At 42.8% G+C, this 22,232-nt stretch overlaps 1 protein-coding gene across 1 annotated transcript in view; it reads left to right on the plus strand.

The window, feature by feature from the left end:
* ETFA (electron transfer flavoprotein subunit alpha) overlaps positions 1-21,683 on the plus strand; it is a 163,363-nt gene extending 141,680 nt beyond the window's left edge. Inside the window, exons 11-12 of the mRNA XM_063926589.1 lie at positions 15,605-15,685; positions 21,062-21,683. Coding sequence (XP_063782659.1) covers positions 15,605-15,685; positions 21,062-21,100 — 120 coding nt within the window. The 3' untranslated portion in view covers positions 21,101-21,683. The remainder of the gene's footprint in view (positions 1-15,604; positions 15,686-21,061) is intronic.
* Positions 21,684-22,232: the final 549 nt, after the last annotated feature.

A 22,232-nucleotide genomic window follows, 5' to 3' on the forward strand; every position in this document is an offset into this window, starting at 1 on the left:
TAAAAACAAAAACAACCACCAATGTGTAGATCGTCCTTTTTTTTTTTTTTAATAAATAGATCGTCTCTATATCAATTGTCTCTAAATCAAACTTGACTTCAGCGTACCGAGACTCACACAAAATAGCATGAATATATCTAAAAAAAAGGGACGATAGAGGACTGCTGCGCCTCAGAGAGCTGCAGTGGGGAAACCCACGGGTGATCACTCAATCACCCTGGAACAATAATGCACAAGAAAATGAGGAATCCCTTCTGCGCTCATCCAACAACAATAAACAGTAATGGAGTAATGTAAGTTCTCAATCAATCAGTCTAAGACAAAGTTCTGGTCTCTGCTTCAGTTCTTTTTCAAAACGGAAGTGCTAGGTACAGGAAGACTCGATGCGTACCATACTCACATAGAGTCGTGATATGTCCCTCGTATAAAGGTATCTTTGATTTCTTAGCTCATTTTTCTTTTTTCTCCCACTTCTCCGAGGTAGAAAGTTCTAATCCTCGCGGTTGGAGAAAGGAAAAAATGGGACAGAGGAGCAACTGATAGTGTAGTAAGTTCGTGAAGGCAGGAGATCACTGGATAAAAATAAGTGATGGAGTATATTCAACGTGGCTCTAGGGGTTAGTAATCCGGAATTTTCATCCTTTCTACAGGTAATGGTGCAGGAGTGGAGGTGCTCAGAATGGATGGTGATTTAACGCGTACCGTACTCACGTTAAGTCAGGGTCGGTCTTGCATGTAAAGGTATCTTTGATCCTTCGTTAATCGTCCTTCTTCTTTCTTCCTCTTGTCACAGAGATAGCGCTGGATCGGTGTTTTATTCTCAGCAGTGAGGAAAAAAGAGAACGACTGATAGTGTAGTACGTACGTAACAACACGTGGTCATATAACTGTTAGAATGAGGAGTGACCTTTATGCTAAACTGATAACTTGGTGCGTACCATACTCACATCCATACAAGGAAGGAAAAAGTGCATAAAGGTATCTTTCCCTTGGACTGGTATTTTTATAAATCCAGTTATATCACTTAGAGTCACTCACACTTAAACGAGACAGATGATACATGAGAAATGGGCGTACCCAACTCACACTCAAGTGTTGAGACCTGTATATAAAGGTATCTTTGGGATGGTCCTAGATGTCCCGGGTCCCCAATTCCACTCCTCTCGTGGGTGGCGGTGTACGTGTGGGGAGGAAAGCTGAGTGTCAATAATTCAGAGATGAAGTATTAACACACAAAAAAATATATTTATTGAACACAACAAATAAAAAAAAAACTGGCAAAGGACCCGTGGTCAAAACAGGGGAGGTTTTTGCAAAGATGAGTGCAAGATGTAAAAGAGTCCGGATTATCCTCACCTTAGTTAATACCGTCCTGATTGATCACTGGTGGTCCTGGCCCTCACACCAACGCGTTTCGACAGGAAAGTCTCATGTATCATCTGTCTCGTTTAAGTGTGAGTGACTCTAAGTGATATAACTGGATTTATAAAAAATACCAGTCCAAGGGAAAGATACCTTTATGCACTTTTTCCTTCCTTGTATGGATGTGAGTATGGTACGCACCAAGTTATCAGTTTAGCATAAAGGTCACTCCTCATTCTAACAGTTATATGACCATGTGTTGTTACGTACGTACTACACTATCAGTCGTTCTCTTTTTTCCTCACCGCTGAGAATAAAACACCGATCCAGCGCTATCTCTGTGACAAGAGGAAGAAAGAAGAAGGACGATTAACGAAGGATCAAAGATACCTTTACATGCAAGACCGACCCTGACTTAACGTGAGTACGGTACGCGTTAAATCACCATCCATTCTGAGCACCTCCACTCCTGCACCATTACCTGTAGAAAGGATGAAAATTCCGGATTACTAACCCCTAGAGCCACGTTGAATATACTCCATCATTTATTTTTATCCAGTGATCTCCTGCCTTCACGAACTTACTACACTATCAGTTGCTCCTCTGTCCCATTTTTTCCTTTCTCCAACCGCGAGGATAAGAACTTTCTACCTCGGAGAAGTGGGAGAAAAAAGAAAAATGAACTAAGAAATCAAAGATACCTTTATACGAGGGACATATCACGACTCTTTGAGTATGGTACGCATCGAGTCTTCCTGTACCTAGCATGAATATATGTTCATAGAGGTATCTTTATCTTCTCTTCCCAAATATCTAGTGTTCAATTCACCACAGAGTGTAAAAACAGAAGTAGAATAAGTGAAGGTTAGTGTGGTTGGGAGCGTACCCTGAAACTCACACAGAAGATGCAGGTTATGAACACATCTAGGTATCTTTGGGGTATGACACACAGCGTACCCAAACTCACACTGCACGACGTATGGTGACTCCTATAAAGGTATCTTTCAAAGATTTAGGATTCATCGGTCCGTTCTCCAGCCAGATAATTAGTGTGCTCAATGTTTGACGTGAAAAAAATAAATAATAAAAAAGTATTATGTACGTTTTATTAGGTCACTTCACATATGTGTCAATAGGGCATTCAGACCAGCTCGTATCCAAACGTAGAAAAAAATTAACATGTGCTCAAAAGAGTGTACTCTGACTCCTTTCTTTTGGTGTTCTATCAATGCACCATAGGGTGTAAAAGGTGAAAAAATAGGTATATCCAAAACTAGAACTGAACGGGACACGTACCCCAAGACTCACAGGAGAAATGCAGACTATAGACACATCTAGGTATCTTTGGGGTGAAACCACATAGCGTACCCAAACTCTCTGCAGGGTATATGGTGACTCCTATCAAGGTATCTTTCAAGGCGCTGTGGTTCAAATACATGGGTCTCCAACCATGCAGCTCGTATTCTCAGGAAGGAATGGAAATAAATGGAAAAGATGTGTAGTAGGTTCTGAGGTCAGTTGGTAGATCTAACAAAAATAATTCAACTAGAGCATACCCCCACTCACACAAATAGGGAATGGTATCTACACATCAAGGTATCTTTTTGGACACTCCTATATCCACAAATACGTGTGTGAAAATGTGGAGCCCAAGAGGGAAACTAATCACAGAAGGATGCGTACCGCTACACTCACAGGAACAGTGCAGAAATCAAACACATCACGGTATCTTTGAATGTGAAATGACCATATACATCTCGTACCCTGACTCACACTTGGAAATGGTATCAAGGTATCTTTTCTAGACGATCAGTGAGATATCCCTTTTCCAATTCTTATCCACCAAGTTACCATGTATCCACAGGTTTTACTCGTAAAAACAGATTTATTGGTATACAACAGTCTTAAAAGGATAGTCCACGGCAGAAAACCATCCACAATGATAAAGGATAAAAAAATCCAAAAAAATAGAAAAAATGAAAATAAGAAAAATTACATAAGTTAAAAGATAATCCTGGCTACTCACACTCCTGATGGCAGTATCAACGCGTTTTGGTCATGTGACCTTTATCAAGATAATGTGGAGTGTGCAGGAGCAATATATTTAAAGTAGGAGTAGCCAATAAAATCACAGCAGGAAATGATATCATCCAATTACTATAAAAACATATAAATCTCATCCAAAATCTACACACAGGCTTAATACAGAATTAAGTGAACTAAATCAACAATATTGCACAACCTAATATAAACCGCGCTTCTAAGCAGCATTAAATACTTAAACAGCAACTTAATCGCGCTGTCCGGAAGTGTATGACCGCCATGGTTGATGGGAAACGTAGTCCGTTTCTGGGTCCCCTGTGTAGTTCAATACGTGTGGTTCCCGGAAGTGACGTTGCGCAAACGGGCGGAAGTGACGATATTCGCTGAGGATCGTGGGAGATGTAGTCCAAACGGTGCCAGCAATGTAGTTCAAACAATACAGACAGGATATCCTGTCCTGATAGCATGACATGTATGCCCCAGAACGGAAGGCATCATGGGATACGTAGTTTGTTTACATCAATTTCTAAAAAAGATCAAAACGTCAGTTTCTTGTCATACTCATAATTCCAGACAGGATAACACTGCTGACATTAATTAAACTGTATACTAATTAAACTGTATGCATCATGTGATCCAAAAGTAAATTAAAATGTAAATTAAAAATGTAAATTAAGATGAGTGGTCATAATTTTCATAAGTCTTGCGGCAATACACCGAATCAATATTGGTATTAAAAAAATGGTGATAAACATATATAAATCATATACAAATGTCTATACAAGACATAAACAAAAATAGACATACACCCAAAGATAATTCTGGACTAATAAAGATTTTATAGAAACCACTTGAGTTCAAAGTCACAGTTTAGTCCATTTGCAGTAAGGGTGTTATAATTAAATATACAGCTCATTTCCATTTTTGCTAGCGCACTTGCTGTGTCCCTATTTCTCAGTGTGCCTTGAACATGTCTTATCCCATAAAAGCCGGTGATTCCTGAAATGAATGAGTCATGATTATTTCTAAAGTGGAGAGACAAAGAATGTGTCTCCAGTCCTTTCTTTATATTCCTCATGTGTTCTCCCATTCGTATCTTGAGAGGGCGCGATGTCCTCCCAATATAGAATAGATTGCACTTACCAAAAATGTTGTATATGCGATTAGATGTGTCACATGTAATGAAATTTCTAATATCCACATCTATATTATTAATGGAGACTTTTTTGATGTTACTAATACCATCCCCTTTCACATTTCTACATCCGATACAACACCCGCATCTGAAAAAACCCTGTGAGGTAATTCTTACTGCTGGGAAAGATGGCTGAAAGGCACTGGAGACTAACTTTGTCTTCAAATTAGGGGCTCTACGATAAATATGAACCGGATTACTAGTTATGAGGGTACCGATCACTGGGTCTTTTTTCAGAAGTTCCCAGTGCTTTTTTAAAACTCGTTCTATTGATTTATGTTGTACATTGTATTCCGTAATGAAGGCCCATTCGAATTTGTCATCTTTCTTTTTGTGTTGTCCTGTTTTTGATAGTAAATCCTTACGTTCCAACTCGCTGCTGTTCCCCATGGCCCGATTCACTCTGTCTATATTGTAACCACATACTTCAAATTTCTTGGCTAATTCTGTAGCCTGGATATGAAAAATGTAATCTTTGCTACAATTCCTTTTAAGCCTGGTGAATTGGCTCACCGGAATTGAATTTAGCCAATTCTCATGGTGACAACTGGTGGCCATGATGTAAGTACCACAATCCGTAGGTTTGGAGAATGTCTTCGTATTGATCTTTTGGTCCTCTATATATACTGTGATGTCCAAAAAATCAATTGTTTGTTTATCACTAACAAAGGTAAGTTTTATATTACGAGATGTATATGGTAATTTCACATTCAAAGATACCGTGATGTGTTTGATTTCTGCACTGTTCCTGTGAGTGTAGCGGTACGCATCCTTCTGTGATTAGCTTCCCTCTTGGGCCCCACATTTTCACACACGTATTTGTGGATATAGGAGTGTCCAAAAAGATACCTTGATGTGTAGATACCATTCCCTATTTGAGTGAGTGGGGGTACGCTCTAGTTGAATTATTTTTGTTAGATCTACCAACTGACCTCAGAACCTACTACACATATCTTTTCCATTTATTTCCATTCCTTCCTGAGAATACGAGCTGCATGGTTGGAGACCTATGTATTTGAACCACAGCGCCTTGAAAGATACCTTGATAGGAGTCACCATATACCCTGCAGAGTGAGTTTGGGTACGCTATGTGGTTTCACCCCAAAGATACCTAGATGTGTCTATAGTCTGCATTTCTCCTGTGAGTCTTGGGGTACGTGTCCCGTTCAGTTCTAGTTTTGGATATACCTATTTTTTCACCTTTTACACCCTATGGTGCATTGATAGAACACCAAAAGAAAGGAGTCAGAGTACACTCTTTTGAGCACATGTTAATTTTTTTCTACGTTTGGGTACGAGCTGGTCTGAATGCCCTATTGACACATATGTGAAGTGACCTAATAAAACGTACATAATACTTTTTCATTATTTATTTTTTTCACGTCAAACATTGAGCACACTAATTATCTGGCTGGAGAATGGACCGATGAATCCTAAATCTTTGAAAGATACCTTTATAGGAGTCACCATACGTCGTGCAGTGTGAGTTTGGGTACGCTGTGTGTCATACCCCAAAGATACCTAGATGTGTTCATAACCTGCATCTTCTGTGTGAGTTTCGGGGTACGCTCCCAACCAGACTATCCTTCACTTATTCTACTTCTGTTTTTACACTCTGTGGTGAATTGAACACTAGATATTTGGGAAGAGAAGATAAAGATACCTCTATGAACATATATTCATGCTATTTTGTGTGAGTCTCGGTACGCTGAAGTCAAGTTTGATTTAGAGACAATTGATATAGAGACTATCTATTTATTAAAAAAAAAGGACGATCTACACATTGGTGGTTGTTTTTGTTTTTATTTCCACATTTTGGAGGCAACGGATCAGAGAGCACCTTCCAGAAGAATCGTAAGAAGGGATAGCAACATTCAAAAGATAAAAGGGACGTATACCTTTATGTTGCGCTGAGTGTGTAAAGAGGGCTTAAACCCTGGTACTTGTTTCAGCGATGTGTGAGGAGAAGCAGCTTCAGGATCAGCACACTGGCATTTCTGTTGAAGAAAATGGTGCCCATGAGTGTTACTGGCAAGTCTGAGGAGAAAGCCCGCCCCCCTGTAATGGCGCGATTCTACCTCAGGGAACACATTTTTATACTGGTGGGGGTAGTGTACATCAGCGGGTCACATGTATGTACATTTTGCCAGTGAGAGTAAGGATTTTTATATGTCCCTCGGAGCGTGCCCCCCTGCGCGCTCTGCACCCTGTGCTGAGAGACATGTTGCTGCGCCGCGTCCCGGAGAACCCCTCTCTGCAGGCTTCCGGTAAATACTCACTAGCGTTCTGACTTCTTGCTCTGTTAGGGGGTGGCGGCAGTGCTGTGGGAGTGAGCAGCAGCCAGGCAAGGGCTGTGTTCAGTACCCTTCAGGAGCTACTGGTGTCCTGTCAGCGGAAGCAGAGCCATTGAACTAATGGAGAAGTTGGTTCCTACTCCCCCCCCCCCCCCCCCCCCCACCAAGGTCCCTCGAAGCAGGGAGGCTGTTGCCAGCAGCTTCCCTGTAAAGTAAAAAACCTAGCAAAGCTCAGTAGAGCTTCACTGATGTGCAGCCAGTCTCCCGGGCACATTTTCTAAACTGAGGTCTGGAGGAGGGGCATAGAGGGAGGAGCCAGTTCACACTGTTGAAAAGTCTTAAAGTGCCCAGGGCTCCTGCGGAACAGTCTATACCCCATGGTACTAAAATGGACCCTAGCATCCTCTAGGACGTAAGAGAAAACAGGAAGTCCAGATTAGAGTTTGCCAAACAACATCTAAAAAAGCTTTTACAGTTCTGGAACAACATCCTATGGACAGATGAGACAAAGATCAACTTGTACCAGAGTGATGGGAAGAGAAGAGTATAGAGAAGGAATAGAACTGCACACCACCTCATCAGTGAAGTATGGTGGTGGTAGTGTCATGGCGTGGGCATGTATGGCTGCCAATGGAACTGGTTCCCTTGTATTTATTGATAATGTGACTGCTGACAAAAGCAGCAGGATGAATTCTGAAATGCTTCAGAGCTCATTGTATGGCGCTTCACATTGCAGATGGACAATGACCCGAATGAAGCATACTGTTAAAGCAACCAAAGAGTTTTTTAAGGCAAATAAGTGGAATGTTATGCAATGGTCAAGTCAGTCACCTGACCTGAATCCAACTGAGCATGCATTTCACTTGATGAAGACAAAACTGAGGGGAAAATGCCCCAAGAACAAACAGGAACTGACGACATTTGCAGTAGAGGCCTGGCAGAGCATCACCAGGGATGAAACCCAGTGTCTGGTGATGTGTATGCGTTCCAGACTTTAAGCTGTAATTGACTGCAAAGGATTTGCAACAAAGTATTAAAAAGTGAAAGTTTGATTTAGGCTTGTTTAGTTTGTCCCATTGCTTTTGGTCCCTTACCCACTTAACTGACGATTTATTTTGCCGAAAACCGCACCACTTTTTTTTTTTTTTTTTTTTAGGAGTGAATTAGGTGAAGAACATGACTTTAACCCTATCCCAAATGATTTTAGTTAAACTAGAAAAAAAAAAAGGGAAAAAATAAATATATATATATATATGTAATATGTTTTATTTTTTATTTTTTGTCAAACATCGATCGGAAACATCGCACCATCGCGGCTTTCATTTTAAAAGCCGGGGCAGCCTACAGGTATACAGGGGGGGGGGGGGGGGGGGGGGTGTCTGGGGGTGGCTTGGGAGGGTTGATTTACACTCCCCAGCGGCTGCCATTGTCTGCAGCCGCTGGAGGGGGGTGATCCTGCCGTGCTGACCGATCAGCAGTGATCGGCAGCACGGCAGACACAGGGGGAGAGTCCAGGAAGACAGAGGGACCTTCCGGTCCCTCTGACAGCAGCAGCGGAGGGAAGTTTATCTTCCCTGTCGCTGCTAACACACTCTATCTGACTGGTCGCATCCTGTGCGACCAGGTCAGATAGAGCACTTGCAGGCATGGTCGCATCTGCCAGGGAAGTGGTAAAAAAGTGTGAGGCACATTTAGAAACAGTTGTAATTCCTACACCGTTCACCTGATTTGGATGTAAATACCCTCAAATTAAAGCGGAAAGTCTGCAGCACATTTTAAAGCACATCTTTTCACTTCCATTGATCATTTCAAATCAATTGTGGTGGTGTATAGAGCCCAAATGAGAATTGTGTCGATGTCCCAATATTTATGGACCTGACTGTATATATAGAGAGGACTGCCTCTATCAGGAAATCAGATTCTCTTTTTTTGTACTTTTTGGTTTTCACAAACGTGGCTGGCCTATGAAGAAGCAGACCTTGGCCAGATGGATTAGAATGGTGATTGCACAAGATTATGCGCAGGCTGGACTCCCAGCTCCTGCTGCTATCAAGGCCCATTCTACTCAGTCTGTTGGACCTCCTTGGGCGGTCCACTGTGGCGCTTCCGCTGTACAATTGTGCAAGGTGGCTACGTGGTCCTCGGTGAACACGTTCATCAAGTTCTATGCCTTTGATACTTCCGCCTCCCAGGATGCTTCCTTTGGACACCGGGTTCTTGTGCCCGCTACAGTACGTCCCCTCCCATGAGGAACTGCTTTAGGACATCACCGATGTTCTTCCCTGTGGAATACCAGTGTACCCCGCTGCAGAACAGGAGATTTATGGTAAGACTTACCATTGCTAAATCTCTTTCTGCGAGGTACACTGGTTTCCACAGGGCGCCCACCCTGACGCACTTAGCTTCTTTGGGTTTGTATGGCATTAGCCGCTAGTCCCTTCTCCTGTCATGAGAATGTGGGTCTATGTGACTAACATCTACCATCTCTCTTACCTGCTACTGCATTGGACTAGTTAACAAAACTGAGCTCCAGTGCCTGGAGGTGGGGCTATAGAGGAGGCGGTGCAGTGCATCCTGGGAACAGTCAAAGCTTTAGCCTGTTGGTGCCTCGTATCAAGATCCAACTCTACACCCTGCACACTTGTGTCGCTTAGCTTAGTCATACAGCCACCTTGGTGCAACCTTTTGGTCTAAAAACAATATTGTGAGGTGTTCGGAATAGACTGGAAATGAGTGAAAAATAAGAATTTACTTACCGATAATTCTATTTCTCGGAGTCCGTAGTGGATGCTGGGGTTCCTGAAAGGACCATGGGGAATAGCGGCTCCGCAGGAGACAGGGCACAAAAGCAAAGCTTTTACAGGTCAGGTGGTGTGTACTGGCTCCTCCCCCCATGACCCTCCTCCAGACTCCAGTTAGGTACTGTGCCCGGACGAGCGTACACAATAAGGGAGGATTTTGAATCCCGGGTAAGACTCATACCAGCCACACCAATCACACCGTACAACTTGTGATCTAAACCCAGTTAACAGTATGATAACAGAGGAGCCTCTGAAAGATGGCTTCCTAAACAATAACCCGAATTAGTTAACAATAACTATGTACAAGTATTGCAGATAATCCGCACTTGGGATGGGCGCCCAGCATCCACTACGGACTCCGAGAAATAGAATTATCGGTAAGTAAATTCTTATTTTCTCTATCGTCCTAAGTGGATGCTGGGGTTCCTGAAAGGACCATGGGGATTATACCAAAGCTCCCAAACGGGCGGGAGAGTGCGGATGACTCTGCAGCACCGAATGAGAGAACTCCAGGTCCTCCTTTGCCAGGGTATCAAATTTGTAAAAATTTACAAACGTGTTCTCCCCTGACCACGTAGCTGCTCGGCAGAGTTGTAATGCCGAGACCCCTCGGGCAGCCGCCCAAGATGAGCCCACCTTCCTTGCGGAATGGGCCTTAACAGATTTAGGCTGTGGCAGGCCTGCCACAGAATGTACAAGTTGAATTTTGTTACAAATCCAACGAGCAATCGACTGCTTAGAAGCAGGTGCACCCAACTTGTTGGGTGCATACAGTATAAACAGCGAGCCAGATTTTCTGACTCCAGCCGTCCTTTAAATGTATATTTTTAAGGCTCTGACAACGTCCAACAACTTGGAGTCCTTCAAGTCGTCTGTAGCCGCAGGCACTACAATAGGCTGGTTCAGGTGAAACGCTGATACCACCTTAGGGAGAAAATGCGGACGCGTCCGCAGCTCTGCCCTATGTCGAATGGAAAATTAAATAAGGGCTTTTATAAAACAAAGCCGCCAGTTCAGATACTCTCCCGGCCGAAGCCAGGGCCAGTAACATAGTCACTTTCCATGTGAGATATTTCAAATCCACATTCTTTAGTGGTTCAAACCAATTGGATTTGAGGAAATCTAAAACTACATTTAGATCCCACGGTGCCACCTTAGGCACCACAGGAGGCTGTATATGCAGTACTCCTTTGATAAAAATCTGGACCTCAGGGACTGAGGCCAATTCTTTTTGGAAGAATATTGATAGGGCCGAAATTTGAACCTTAATAGATCCCAATTTGAGACCCATAGACAATCCTGATTGCAGGAAATGTAGGAAAACGACCCAGTTGAAATTCCTCCATCGGAGCACTCCGCTGCTCGCACCACGCAACATATTTTCGCCAAATACTGCGATAATGCTTCGCGGTGACTTCCTTCCTTGCCTTTATCAAGGTAGGAATGACTTCTTCTGGAATGCCTTTTCCTTTTAGGATCTGGCATTCAAACGCCATGCCGTCAAACGCAGCCGCGGTAAGTCTTGAAAAAGACAAGTACCCTGCTGAAGCAGGTCCCTTCTCAGAAGTAGAGGCCACGGATCGTCCGTGACCATCTCTTGAAGTTCCGGGTACCAAGTCCTTCTTGGCCAATCCGGAGCCACTAGTCTTACTCCTCTTTGCCGTATAATCCTCAATACCTTTGGTATGAGAGGCAGAGGAGGAAACACATATACCGACTGGTACACCCAAGGTGTTACCAGCGCGTCCACAGCTATTGCCTGCGGATCTCTTGACCTGGCGCAATACCAGTCCAGTGTTTTGTTGAGGCGAGACGCCATCATGTCCACCATTGGTTTTACCCAACGGTTTAATAGCATGTGGAAAACTTCTGGATGAAGTCCCCACTCTCCCGGGTGAAGGTCGTGTCTGCTGAGGAAGTCTGCTTCCCAGTTGTCCACGCCCGGGATGAATACTGCTGACAGTGCTATCACGTGATTCTCCGCCCAGCGAAGGATCCTGGCAGCTTCTGCCATTGCCCTCCTGCTTCTTGTGCCGCCCTGTCTGTTTACATGGGCGACTGCCGTGATGTTGTCCGACTGGATCAACACCGGTCTTCCTTGAAGCAGAGGTTCCGCCTGGCTTAGAGCATTGTAGATTGCTCTTAGTTCCAGAATGCTTATGTGAAGAGACTTTTTCAGGCTCGACCACACTCCCTGGAAATTTCTTCCCTGTGTGACTGCTCCCCAGCCTCTCAGGCTGGCATCCGTGGTCACCAGGATCCAATCCTGCATGCCGAATCTGCGGCCCTCCAATAGATGAGCCTCCTGCAACCACCACAGAAGGGATACCCTTGTCCTCGGCGACAGGGTTATCCGCAGGTGCATCTGAAGATGCGACCCTGACCATTTGTCCAACAGATCCCTTTGCATGGAATCTGCCGAAAGGGATTGCTTCGTAAGAAGCTACCATTTTTTCCCAGGACTCTTGTGCATTGATGTACAGACACCTTTCCTGGTTTTAGGAGGTTCCTGACCAGGTCAGATAACTCCTTGGCTTTTTCTTCGGGAAGAAAAACCTTTTTCTGAACTGTGTCCAGAATCATCCCCAGGAACAGCAGACGAGTTGTCGGCATTAATTGGGATTTTGGAATATTCAGAATCCATCCGTGCTGCTTTAGCACCTCTTGAGATAGTGCTAAACCCATCTCTAGCTGTTCTCTGGACCTTGCCCTTATTAGGAGATCGTCCAAGTATGGGATAATTAATACGCCTTTTCTTCGAAGAAGAAATATTATCTCGGCCATTACCTTTGTAAAGACCCGAGGTGCCGTGGACAAACCAAACGGCAGCGTCTGAAACTGATAGTGACAGTTTTGTACAACGAACCTGAGGTACCCCTGGTGTGAGGGGTAATTGGAACGTGGAGATACGCATCCTTGATGTCCAAGGATACCATAAAGTCCCCTTCTTCCAGGTTCGCTATCACTGCTCTGAGTGACTCCATCTTGAACTTGAACTTCTTTATGTACAGGTTCAAGGACTTCAGATTTAGAATAGGCCTTACCGAGCCATCCGGCTTCGGTACCACAAAAAGAGTGGAATAATACCCCTTCCCTTGTTGTAGAAGAGGTACCTTGACTATCACCTGCTGAGAATACAGCTTGTGAATGGCTTCCAAAACCGTCTCCCTTTCTGAGGGGGACGTTGGTAAAACAGACTTCAGGAAACGGCGAGGTGGCTCTGTCTCTAATTTCAACCTGTACCCCTGAGATATTATCTGCAGGATCCAGGGATTTACCTGCGAGTGAGCCCACTGCGCGCTGTAATTCTTGAGACGACCGCCTACCGCCCCCGAGTCCGCTTGCGAAGCCCCAGCGTCATGCTGAGGCTTTTGTAGAAGCCGGGGAGGGCTTCTGTTCCTGGGAAGGAGCTGCCTGTTGCTGTCTCTTCCCTCGTCCTCTGCCTCGTGGCAGATATGAATAGCCCTTTGCTCTCTTATTTTTAAAGGAACGAAAGGGCTGCGGTTGAAAGGTCGGTGCCTTTTTCTGTTGGGGAGTGACTTGAGGTAGAAAGGTGGATTTCCCGGCCGTAGCCGTGGCCACCAAATCCGATAGACCGACCCCAAATAACTCCTCTACGCATCGCCTGTCCACTGTCGTGTCCATAAAGCTCTTCTGGCCGAAATGGACATAGCACTTACCCCTGATGCCAGTGTGCAGATATCTCTCTGTGCATCACGCATATAAAGAAATGCATCCTTTATTTGTTCTAACGACAGTAAAATATTGTCCCTGTCCAGGGTATCAATATTTTCGATCAGGGACTCTGACCAAACTACCCCAGCACTGCACATCCAGGCAGTCGCAATAGCTGGTCGTAGTATAACACCTGCATGTGTGTATATACCTTTTTGGATATTTTCCATCCTCCTATCTGATGGATCTTTAAGTGCGGCCGTCTCAGGAGAGGGTAACGCCACTTGTTTTGATAAGCGTGTTAGCGCTTTGTCCACCCTAGGAGGTGTTTCCCAGCGCTCCCTAACCTCTGGCGGGAAAGGGTATAAAGCCAATAACTTCTTTGAAATTAGCAGTTTTTTATCGGGGCACCCCACGCTTCATCACACACGTCATTTAATTCTTCTGATTCGGTAAAAACTACTGGTAGTTTTTTCACACCCCACATAATACCCTGTTTAGTGGTACCTGTAGTATCAGCTAAATGTAACATCTCCTTTATTGCCAAAATCATATAACGTGTGGCCCTACTGGAAAATACGGTTGATTCGTCACCTTCACCACCGGAATCAGTGCCTGTGTCTGGGTCTGTGTCGACCGACTGAGGCAAGGGGCGTTTTACAGCCCCTGACGGTGTTTGAGGCGCCTGGACAGGCACTAATTGAGTGTCCGGCCGCCTCATGTCGGCAAACGACTGCTTAAGCGAGTTGACGCTATCCCGTAATTCCACAAATAAAGGCATCCATTCTGGTGTCGACCCCCTAGAAGGTGACATCCTCATATTTGGCAATTGCTCCGCCTCCACACCAATAACGTCCTCATACATGTCGACACACACGTACCGACACACAGCAGACACACAGGGAATGCTCTATACGAAGACAGGACCCACTAGCCCTTTGGGGAGACAGAGGGAGAGTCTGCCAGCACACACCAAAAAGCGCTATATATGACAGGGATAGCCTTATGATTAAGTGCTCCCTTATAGCTGCTTTTATATTAATATATTGCCATTTATTTTGCCCCCCCTCTCTGTTATACCCTGTTTCTGTAGTGCAGTGCAGGGGAGAGACCTGGGAGCCTTCCTGACCAGCGGAGCTGTGACAGAAAATGGCGCCGTGTGCTGAGGAGATAGGCCCCGCCCCTTTTCCGGCGGGCTCGTCTCCCGCTATTTAGTACATTTAGGCAGGGGTAAATATCTCCATATAGCCTCTGGGGCTATATGTGAGGTATTTTTAGCCTTTTTAAAGGTTTTCATTTGCCTCCCAGGGCGCCCCCCCCCCAGCGCCCTGCACCCTCAGTGACTGCCGTGTGAAGTGTGCTGAGAGGAAAATGGCGCACAGCTGCAGTGCTGTGCGCTACCTTAAGAAGACTGCAGGAGTCTTCAGCCGCCGATTCTGGACCTCTTCTTGCTTCAGCATCTGTGAGGGGGCCGGCGGCGTGGCTCCGGTGACCATCCAGGCTGTACCTGTGATCGTCCCTCTGGAGCTTCATGTCCAGTAGCCAAGAAGCCAATCCATCCTGCACGCAGGTGAGTTCACTTCTTCTCCCCTCTGTCCCTCGTTGCAGTGATCCTGTTGCCAGCAGGAATCACTGTAAAATAAAAAACCTAAGCTAAACTCTCTAAGCAGCTCTTTATGAGAGCCACCTAGAATTGCACCCTTCTCGGCCGGGCACAAAAATCTAACTGGAGTCTGGAGGAGGGTCATGGGGGGAGGAGCCAGTACACACCACCTGACCTGTAAAAGCTTTGCTTTTGTGCCCTGTCTCCTGCGGAGCCGCTATTCCCCATGGTCCTTTCAGGAACCCCAGCATCCACTTAGGACGATAGAGAAATTAATGTTATTGAGGTTAATAATACCGTAGGATCAAAATTACCCCAAAATTCTGTGATTTTAGCTGTTTTTATGGGTTGTTGTTTTTTTCAAAAATCCTCCAGATCCAAAACCAAAACACGAAAGGGTGGTTTTGGCAAAACCAATCCAGATCCAAAACACGAGCATGGAACCAAAAACAAAACAAAACATGAAAAGTGCCCGCGCACATCTCTATTCATTACACAGTTGCAACTGCTTCCTAACATAGCTGCCACATTACTATTCTAACTATCCAATTATTCCCTTCAGAAATCCTCCACTAGTATCTTGTGTTACACTCTGTGCCCTGCTTAACTGCATAGTGATCTTTATTTTCAGACCATTGTTGCCATAAACAAGGATCCAGAGGCTCCCATCTTCCAGGTATCAGATTATGGTTTGGTGGCAGATTTATTTAAGGTAAGTCTCTATTTTATAGTCTAGTCCTTGAGTTTGCCAATAACCCTGTACAGTTTTACAGTCTGAGATTTAGATAGGAGATGTTGTGAGTTTGACCATGGAAATTTGTATGCATTATTGGTCAAATTGCCCAAATAAAGTTATCACATGGGCATATTATGTTTGCCGGTTAGGGGGATATCTAATTATCCCCAGTAAAACATTGGGCCGTTTTTCTGACTTTTTTCCGATGTTTCACAGATTATTTATTTTTACAGGCTATCCAGATGGATCGCCTGTAAAAAAAAAAAAAAAAAAAAAAAAAACCCTTCTCCTGCAGACACACAGGTTCAGTGAAACCTGTGTGTTTTCGTGTGAAACAGACCCGTTTTCGGACGAAAATGGCCTGTTTACGGGGATTCTGCTTCACCTTCCAGAGGGGCTTATCGGGGCTAATTAGCTAGCCCCCGGCGGGAGAATTAGCCACGGTAATTTACCTTTAAAATTGCCTTTAAGTGCTCCTTTAAATGTCGGTATTACTTTTTATTAGTATTTGGAACGATGATATTTTAATGTTGCATTAAGTACACCATGCTCAATATTTACTCTGTAATGTAACGTACGCTTTGGGGGGAAAAAATTTCACCATAACTTATAGAATTTGGCGTACAAAGGGTTATCCTAGAGACAAGTCAAAGAAAAAACATCCATCCTACTCCATTGTATTATCTCCCCCATTTGTTTTTACATTGCAGTAAAAAAACATGAATTTATTACGAATCACGGTAAATTTGCGAAAGCGCCTATTCAGTTGTCAGTTCAATTCACCAACTCTGAGCAGGTGATAAACGTGGGGAAAATCCCTATTTTAAGTTTAAAAATGTCGGGATTTGGTTCTGAACCCCTGGAACAACCCCATGAATGACTAATTAGGCACTTAGACATTTAAAAAAAAAAAAAAATATTTGTCCAAGAATTACGTTATTTTTTCGGTGAAAAAAGGTCAAAATTATTGAAATTGGGGTACAAGGTTTGGGACAGATATATTGGGGTGCTTTATGAGAGGGGCAAGTGTTTTAATCGATTTGTTTCCACTTTAAAAAAAAGTCCCCGATATACACTTATACCCATTTTTATGTACCCCAAATTTACGTTTAGCACTTATTTTGCTGAAAAAAATTGTGCTATCAATTTTTTTACATTAAAATGACAAGCCATTTGGCCCAATGTTAGTACCAGAAATATGTTTATTATAACCAATAATAAACTTTTATATGGTTATCCAATGTTAGTTTAGTTTTTTTGGGGGGATACTGGCAGATTTACCAATTTCTGTAATTTTTCTCTTTTGGCACCAATTTTCGCGGTAATCCTGTTTTTGCTCATTTGCATTTGAATAGGGTGAATCGCGGGAGCGTGCATACCCGCAAAAATGGCAGTCGCTGTACATTGCCATGATTCTGCCGCTAATTGTATACCTCCAATATGTATTATTTTGCCCTATTGCTTCAACATCTCGTAAATGTGATAAATAGAACTGCTAGTCAATGTAGGTATTTGTTGATCTAGGTTGAGTCACTAATTAACAGTAAATACTACAGGGTGGCAAGGAATAATGCTGCAGTAAGGTGTCGCATGTTGGAATGTGCTGGTCTGTATTCAAAGCATTTGTTATGTTCAAAATTAGTAAAGTTTTTTTTTTATTTTTTTATCCCCAAATGAGACTGAAGTTTGGTGCACGTATGTGCTCCTAGGCAATACCCAAGTGAACTGCCCCAGTCTGATTTTGCATGCTTCTAGGTCAAATGTAAAATAAAATTAGCTTCTATCCCCTGATTTCAGTATTCCTTTAGGACCCCGCTTTAAAAGTTACAACTTTTTTTCTCCTGAAATATCGCTTGTCGCTTCAGGAACATCTGGACATCATTGCTTTTTCCATTTGGTGATCACTAGTGTAATCTGTCTTTGTATGGGTATACAGTATATCCCATTGAAAGTGTAGGGCGGCTGCTAACCTCCGGTACCTTCAGAGTATACATACAAATACTGTAGTTGTTGCTGTCCCGACCTACCCTATGAAACTCATTTAAAATATCCCAAAAATTATAATGGGCCTCACTTAGAATTACGAGTATATCCATCTAGAATGTATATTTTTTCCCAGTGGAAAAACTAATGCATGTGTCTTTTACACATTAAAGATTACGTGCATTTCTCAGGAATTATAGAGACTCCTTGTGCTTTGTTCACTATTTTTTTTTACACATGGTAAGCACACGTCTGTGCTGATCTCCGATCCGGATGACAGGTAGATATACTGCCTGTCTTATTTCCTGGCCTACTGAGAAAAGCAGGTGGCAGCGCTAGTACTTAATGCTGTTCCTGCACCTTTGCCTGCTGGCGATGTCAAAGTCAGAGCCACTTACAGTGTACACCATGTAGACTATTTCCTCAATAAATTTTGTAGAAGCTTATTAATTCCACCTGATGGAAACATATTATGAATTGAAGCATTGTTTTCATCAGAGGACTTTCAGTATGAGCAGTAGGACTCCTCTCTCCCATTGATATTTACCCAATTAGCACAAATGATACATTGAGTAATTGTCTATATATAAGATGTTCTTGGCAGGCACTCTGATATGATAAACAAATCTCTTAATATAGATACATATTCCATACCAACCAAGGATTTGTTAATAACTGACTTGCTACAGCTGCCAAGCAGTACACATTATCAATGGAAGTGGTTTCTCTAACAGTGGAAAGATGGAAACGGATTCTTATTTGTTTCATGGATAAATAAGACCTTTCATATCCTACTGTATTTGAATTGGTTCAGATTTGTTTATATAGCGCATTATACGTATAGTTTAATGAACATCATTTAGCCATGGTTAATTAGCAAATTATACATATCCAAATTAGTAATCTGCTGTATTTCTGGTTCCTGAATACTTTGTAGATCATGGTTGCGCTATGGTTCATGCACCTTCATAGATAGTCATGGGGGCATTTCAATTAGTCTCAGTGCCCGCAAGGTGTCAGTGTTCTGATTATTTGTTTGGCCACCAACATAGCTTCTCTTCCCCTCGCAACGCAAAGAGGTGTGCAAGAAAATGTGCGATGTTGGGGTACTGTAATTCTCTGTGATGTGCGCAGCTGGGCATTTCCTGAGATTTGGATTGTCCCCATAGACCAGTGTTTTTCAACCGCTGTGCCGCGGCACACTGGTGTGCCGCCAGCGGTTGTCAAGTGTGCCGCCGCCAGAGATCCCTGCTGCCAGTCCCCGTTTGCTGCCGTCTTCACTATACAATGACCGCGTAAGAGCTGCCTGCGCTGCCCGATAGTGATACTGATTTACAGTATCACTATCGGGCAGCACAGGCAGCTCTTCTGCGGTCACTGTATAGGGAAGACGGCAGCTCTCATGCTCAGACTCATAGGTCACGTACACATCACCATCCCGCCTGGGCAGCGTCTAGTTTCCCTTTGTGGCCCGTGCTGCTCTGCTCCTCACTGCTCCTGCCGCTAAGGGGGAAAAGAAAAGGTTTGGGCCAGTGCTTTATGATTATGACAGTGTGTGCAGTGCCATTACTATGGGGGACAGTGTGTGTGGTGGCATTACTATGGGGGTCAGTGTGTCTGGTGGCATTACTATGGGGGTCAGTGTGTCTGGTGGCATTACTATGGGGGTCAGTGTGTTTGGTGGCATTACTATGGGGGTCAGTGTGTCTGGTGGCATTACTGTGGGGGTCAGTGTGTCTGGTGGCATTACTGTGGGGGTCGGTGTGTCTGGTGGTATTACTATGGGGGGCAATGTGTGCAATTACTACGGGGGACAGTGTGATGGCATTACTATGAGGGTCAATGTGTGAAATTACTGTGGCAGACAGTGTGTTCAAGTACTGTGCATTATTTTAATAACTGTTGGGGACAATGTGTGTGTGTTTTTAGCCTTGGGGACAAATATGTTTGTTTTATTTCCCTGTGTGTGTTTTATTTTTCCGTGGGGTACCGATGGTGTGCCTTGGCAATTTTTAAATCTTTTTGGTGTGCCGCGAACTGAAAAAGGTTGAAAATCACTGCCATAGACAGTAGAAGTGTGCACTTGCTGTGAAAGTTAAAGATTCATTTATTTTCCTTAAGAGCAATAAATGAATAAAGTATTTTCAATACAGAGGCAGCAATAAACAAAAAATGACAGTGAAATAGATATAACATTTACTGATTTTATAGGTACTTCATACCAAAAAACCCTATGCGAGTAGTCTGAATGGACTTCTTCAGGGGTATATGGTATAAACAATATGTGAACATGTGATTTTCACATCAAATACACTCTTTTAGACGATTATAATAGCAAACCCCATTTGATACAGGGAAGAGAATTAGCATTCAAGAAGGATAAATGAATAAGGGCTAGTGAAATACTTCCTTGAAATGTTTGTTATGGTCACACATGCGTCTATCAAGATAAAATGTGGACAAAAAACAATAATAAAATGATCAACCAATATAAGAGATGGATCTCCTTCAGCAGTGAAAGTGAAGTTAGCACCATACAGTGGCTGGGCTGATGGACAATTAAAAAAAAACAGGGTTGGAGATTAACGGGTAGCTGAGGGTGGGGCTAATCTCTGTGCCGGTAAAAAATTTTTTTAACATTTTGGTTTTACTCAGCCAAAACCAGCGCCCATTATACATTGATGATTTGCAACTGTCAATGGCAACACCTAGCTGGAACTCACGACACAGATTAAAATTCCTTAAATGATCCAGCGTGTCAGGACCTTTGATGTGTATTCTTTCCTTAGGGATTTAAAATCTATAATGTATAGGTTGACAGTCAGTAGGTTAATCCCACATGGTTGCAAGGTAAACATGACAATGGTTGACACAAGTATTTTATTCAATTTTTTTTTTGGGGGGGGTTTGATTGATTACTATCCATGTTATGATTGGGAATAGTTACCTCGCCCAAAGGGTGGTGAGCCCGTGAGGGAACACGTTTCCACCGATTGTGCTTAAATACGGTTAAACATACAAACTGACACACAAAAAAAAAAAAATTGTCGACCATTGTCGTGTCGCGACCTTTTTCTACCTGTTGACCTTACCCACTGTCTACCTTTTTACCTGTCAACCAAATGCATGTCGACCATAGCTAGACAGCGTAGATCTTCTCTACCACACCTTTGTACAATGATGTAACATATTTCTTTGTCTCTAATATTTGCCATTTATCATTCGGAGTGGATTACTGCCCAAGTTGAGCAGGATGATCCTAGTTCTATTACACTTGTATTAAATGTGATATGACCCGAGGTTTGCGGAGTTATTTAAGTCGATGCTTGTTTATAAGTTTCATTAACTTAGTGTATTTTCTGTTTGTAGGCGGTACCAGAAATGACTGAACTACTCAAGAAAAAATAAAGAAGAGTCAGTGGAAAACATTAGCTGCTTTATGAAAATTTACATTGTAATTAACCATAAAACTAAATATGGACAAACCACAAAAGATCACTGTATATTAAGCTGATTGAAGAAACTTTATAGTTTTTTTTTAACCAGCAGTGTTTAAATGGATAGCACCATTTTATTAGCTAATAATAAAATTCATGTGCTGTAAATTTAATAAAAAAATGAATTGTATTTATTGTAGGTAATGATGGTCTGTATAGTTGAATGAAAAAATTGGTTTTGTATGAAAAAATAATTAGCAATGAAATACAATTATAAGGGAATGATGATACTTCCATCATCCCAATAACAGCAGAAATTTGACTTAAAAAATAGACACTAAGCACACCTTTAAATTTATCCTAAGAATAACTGGGAAAAAAAACTTTCAAACTCGATGTTCGTAACTTTGTAAATCAAAAGCGTCTTTTTGATGTCCTTAAAGAAAATACATTGTGGTTTGGATGGTTAAGTCCATAACAATACTATTCGCCTCCCATAAGCTATGTTTGACATAAATGTCTTCAATAAAGGACCGTCTCCTACAACTAACAAATTCTGCAGCTCGTACCTACCACTGGCTGTAACAGCGTATGATTGCGCAATGTGCTATTCCCATAACAAACTGTAATTTACTAAGTCAAGACTGTTTATACAACACTGCCAAGAACATTTACCAGTTCTCCTAGACCAGTTTTACTGCCAGCAGTTTTCTACGTTACTTAAGGTGTTTTTGTGCCTTTTTCTTTTCACCAAGAGGGAAATATTCATGGTCCAAGATATATCTGCAGAAATAACTGCTCTTTTCTCTACGTCGGCGTTACTACACATTGCTGGCTGCATATCTGACATAGAAGAGCTTCTAATATCAATAATTATCGCCTTCATTTTTAGAATTGTGGTCAAAAGGATTCTCTAAACTTGACAACTTCACTTTGATATGCCATCACATTGCCATTACATATGAGACTCACAATGGTGCGATCATCACAATACTTCACAAATGACTTAGAACCGAAACCGGAATACAATAAGAAGTAAAAAGGAAAAATAAAACAGGGCAACACATCTTAATTCACTTGTCCTACACCATGAACTATACTGA

This window comes from Pseudophryne corroboree, chromosome 6 (assembly GCF_028390025.1).
Source record: "Pseudophryne corroboree isolate aPseCor3 chromosome 6, aPseCor3.hap2, whole genome shotgun sequence".
Classification (NCBI taxonomy): Eukaryota; Metazoa; Chordata; class Amphibia; order Anura; family Myobatrachidae; genus Pseudophryne; species Pseudophryne corroboree.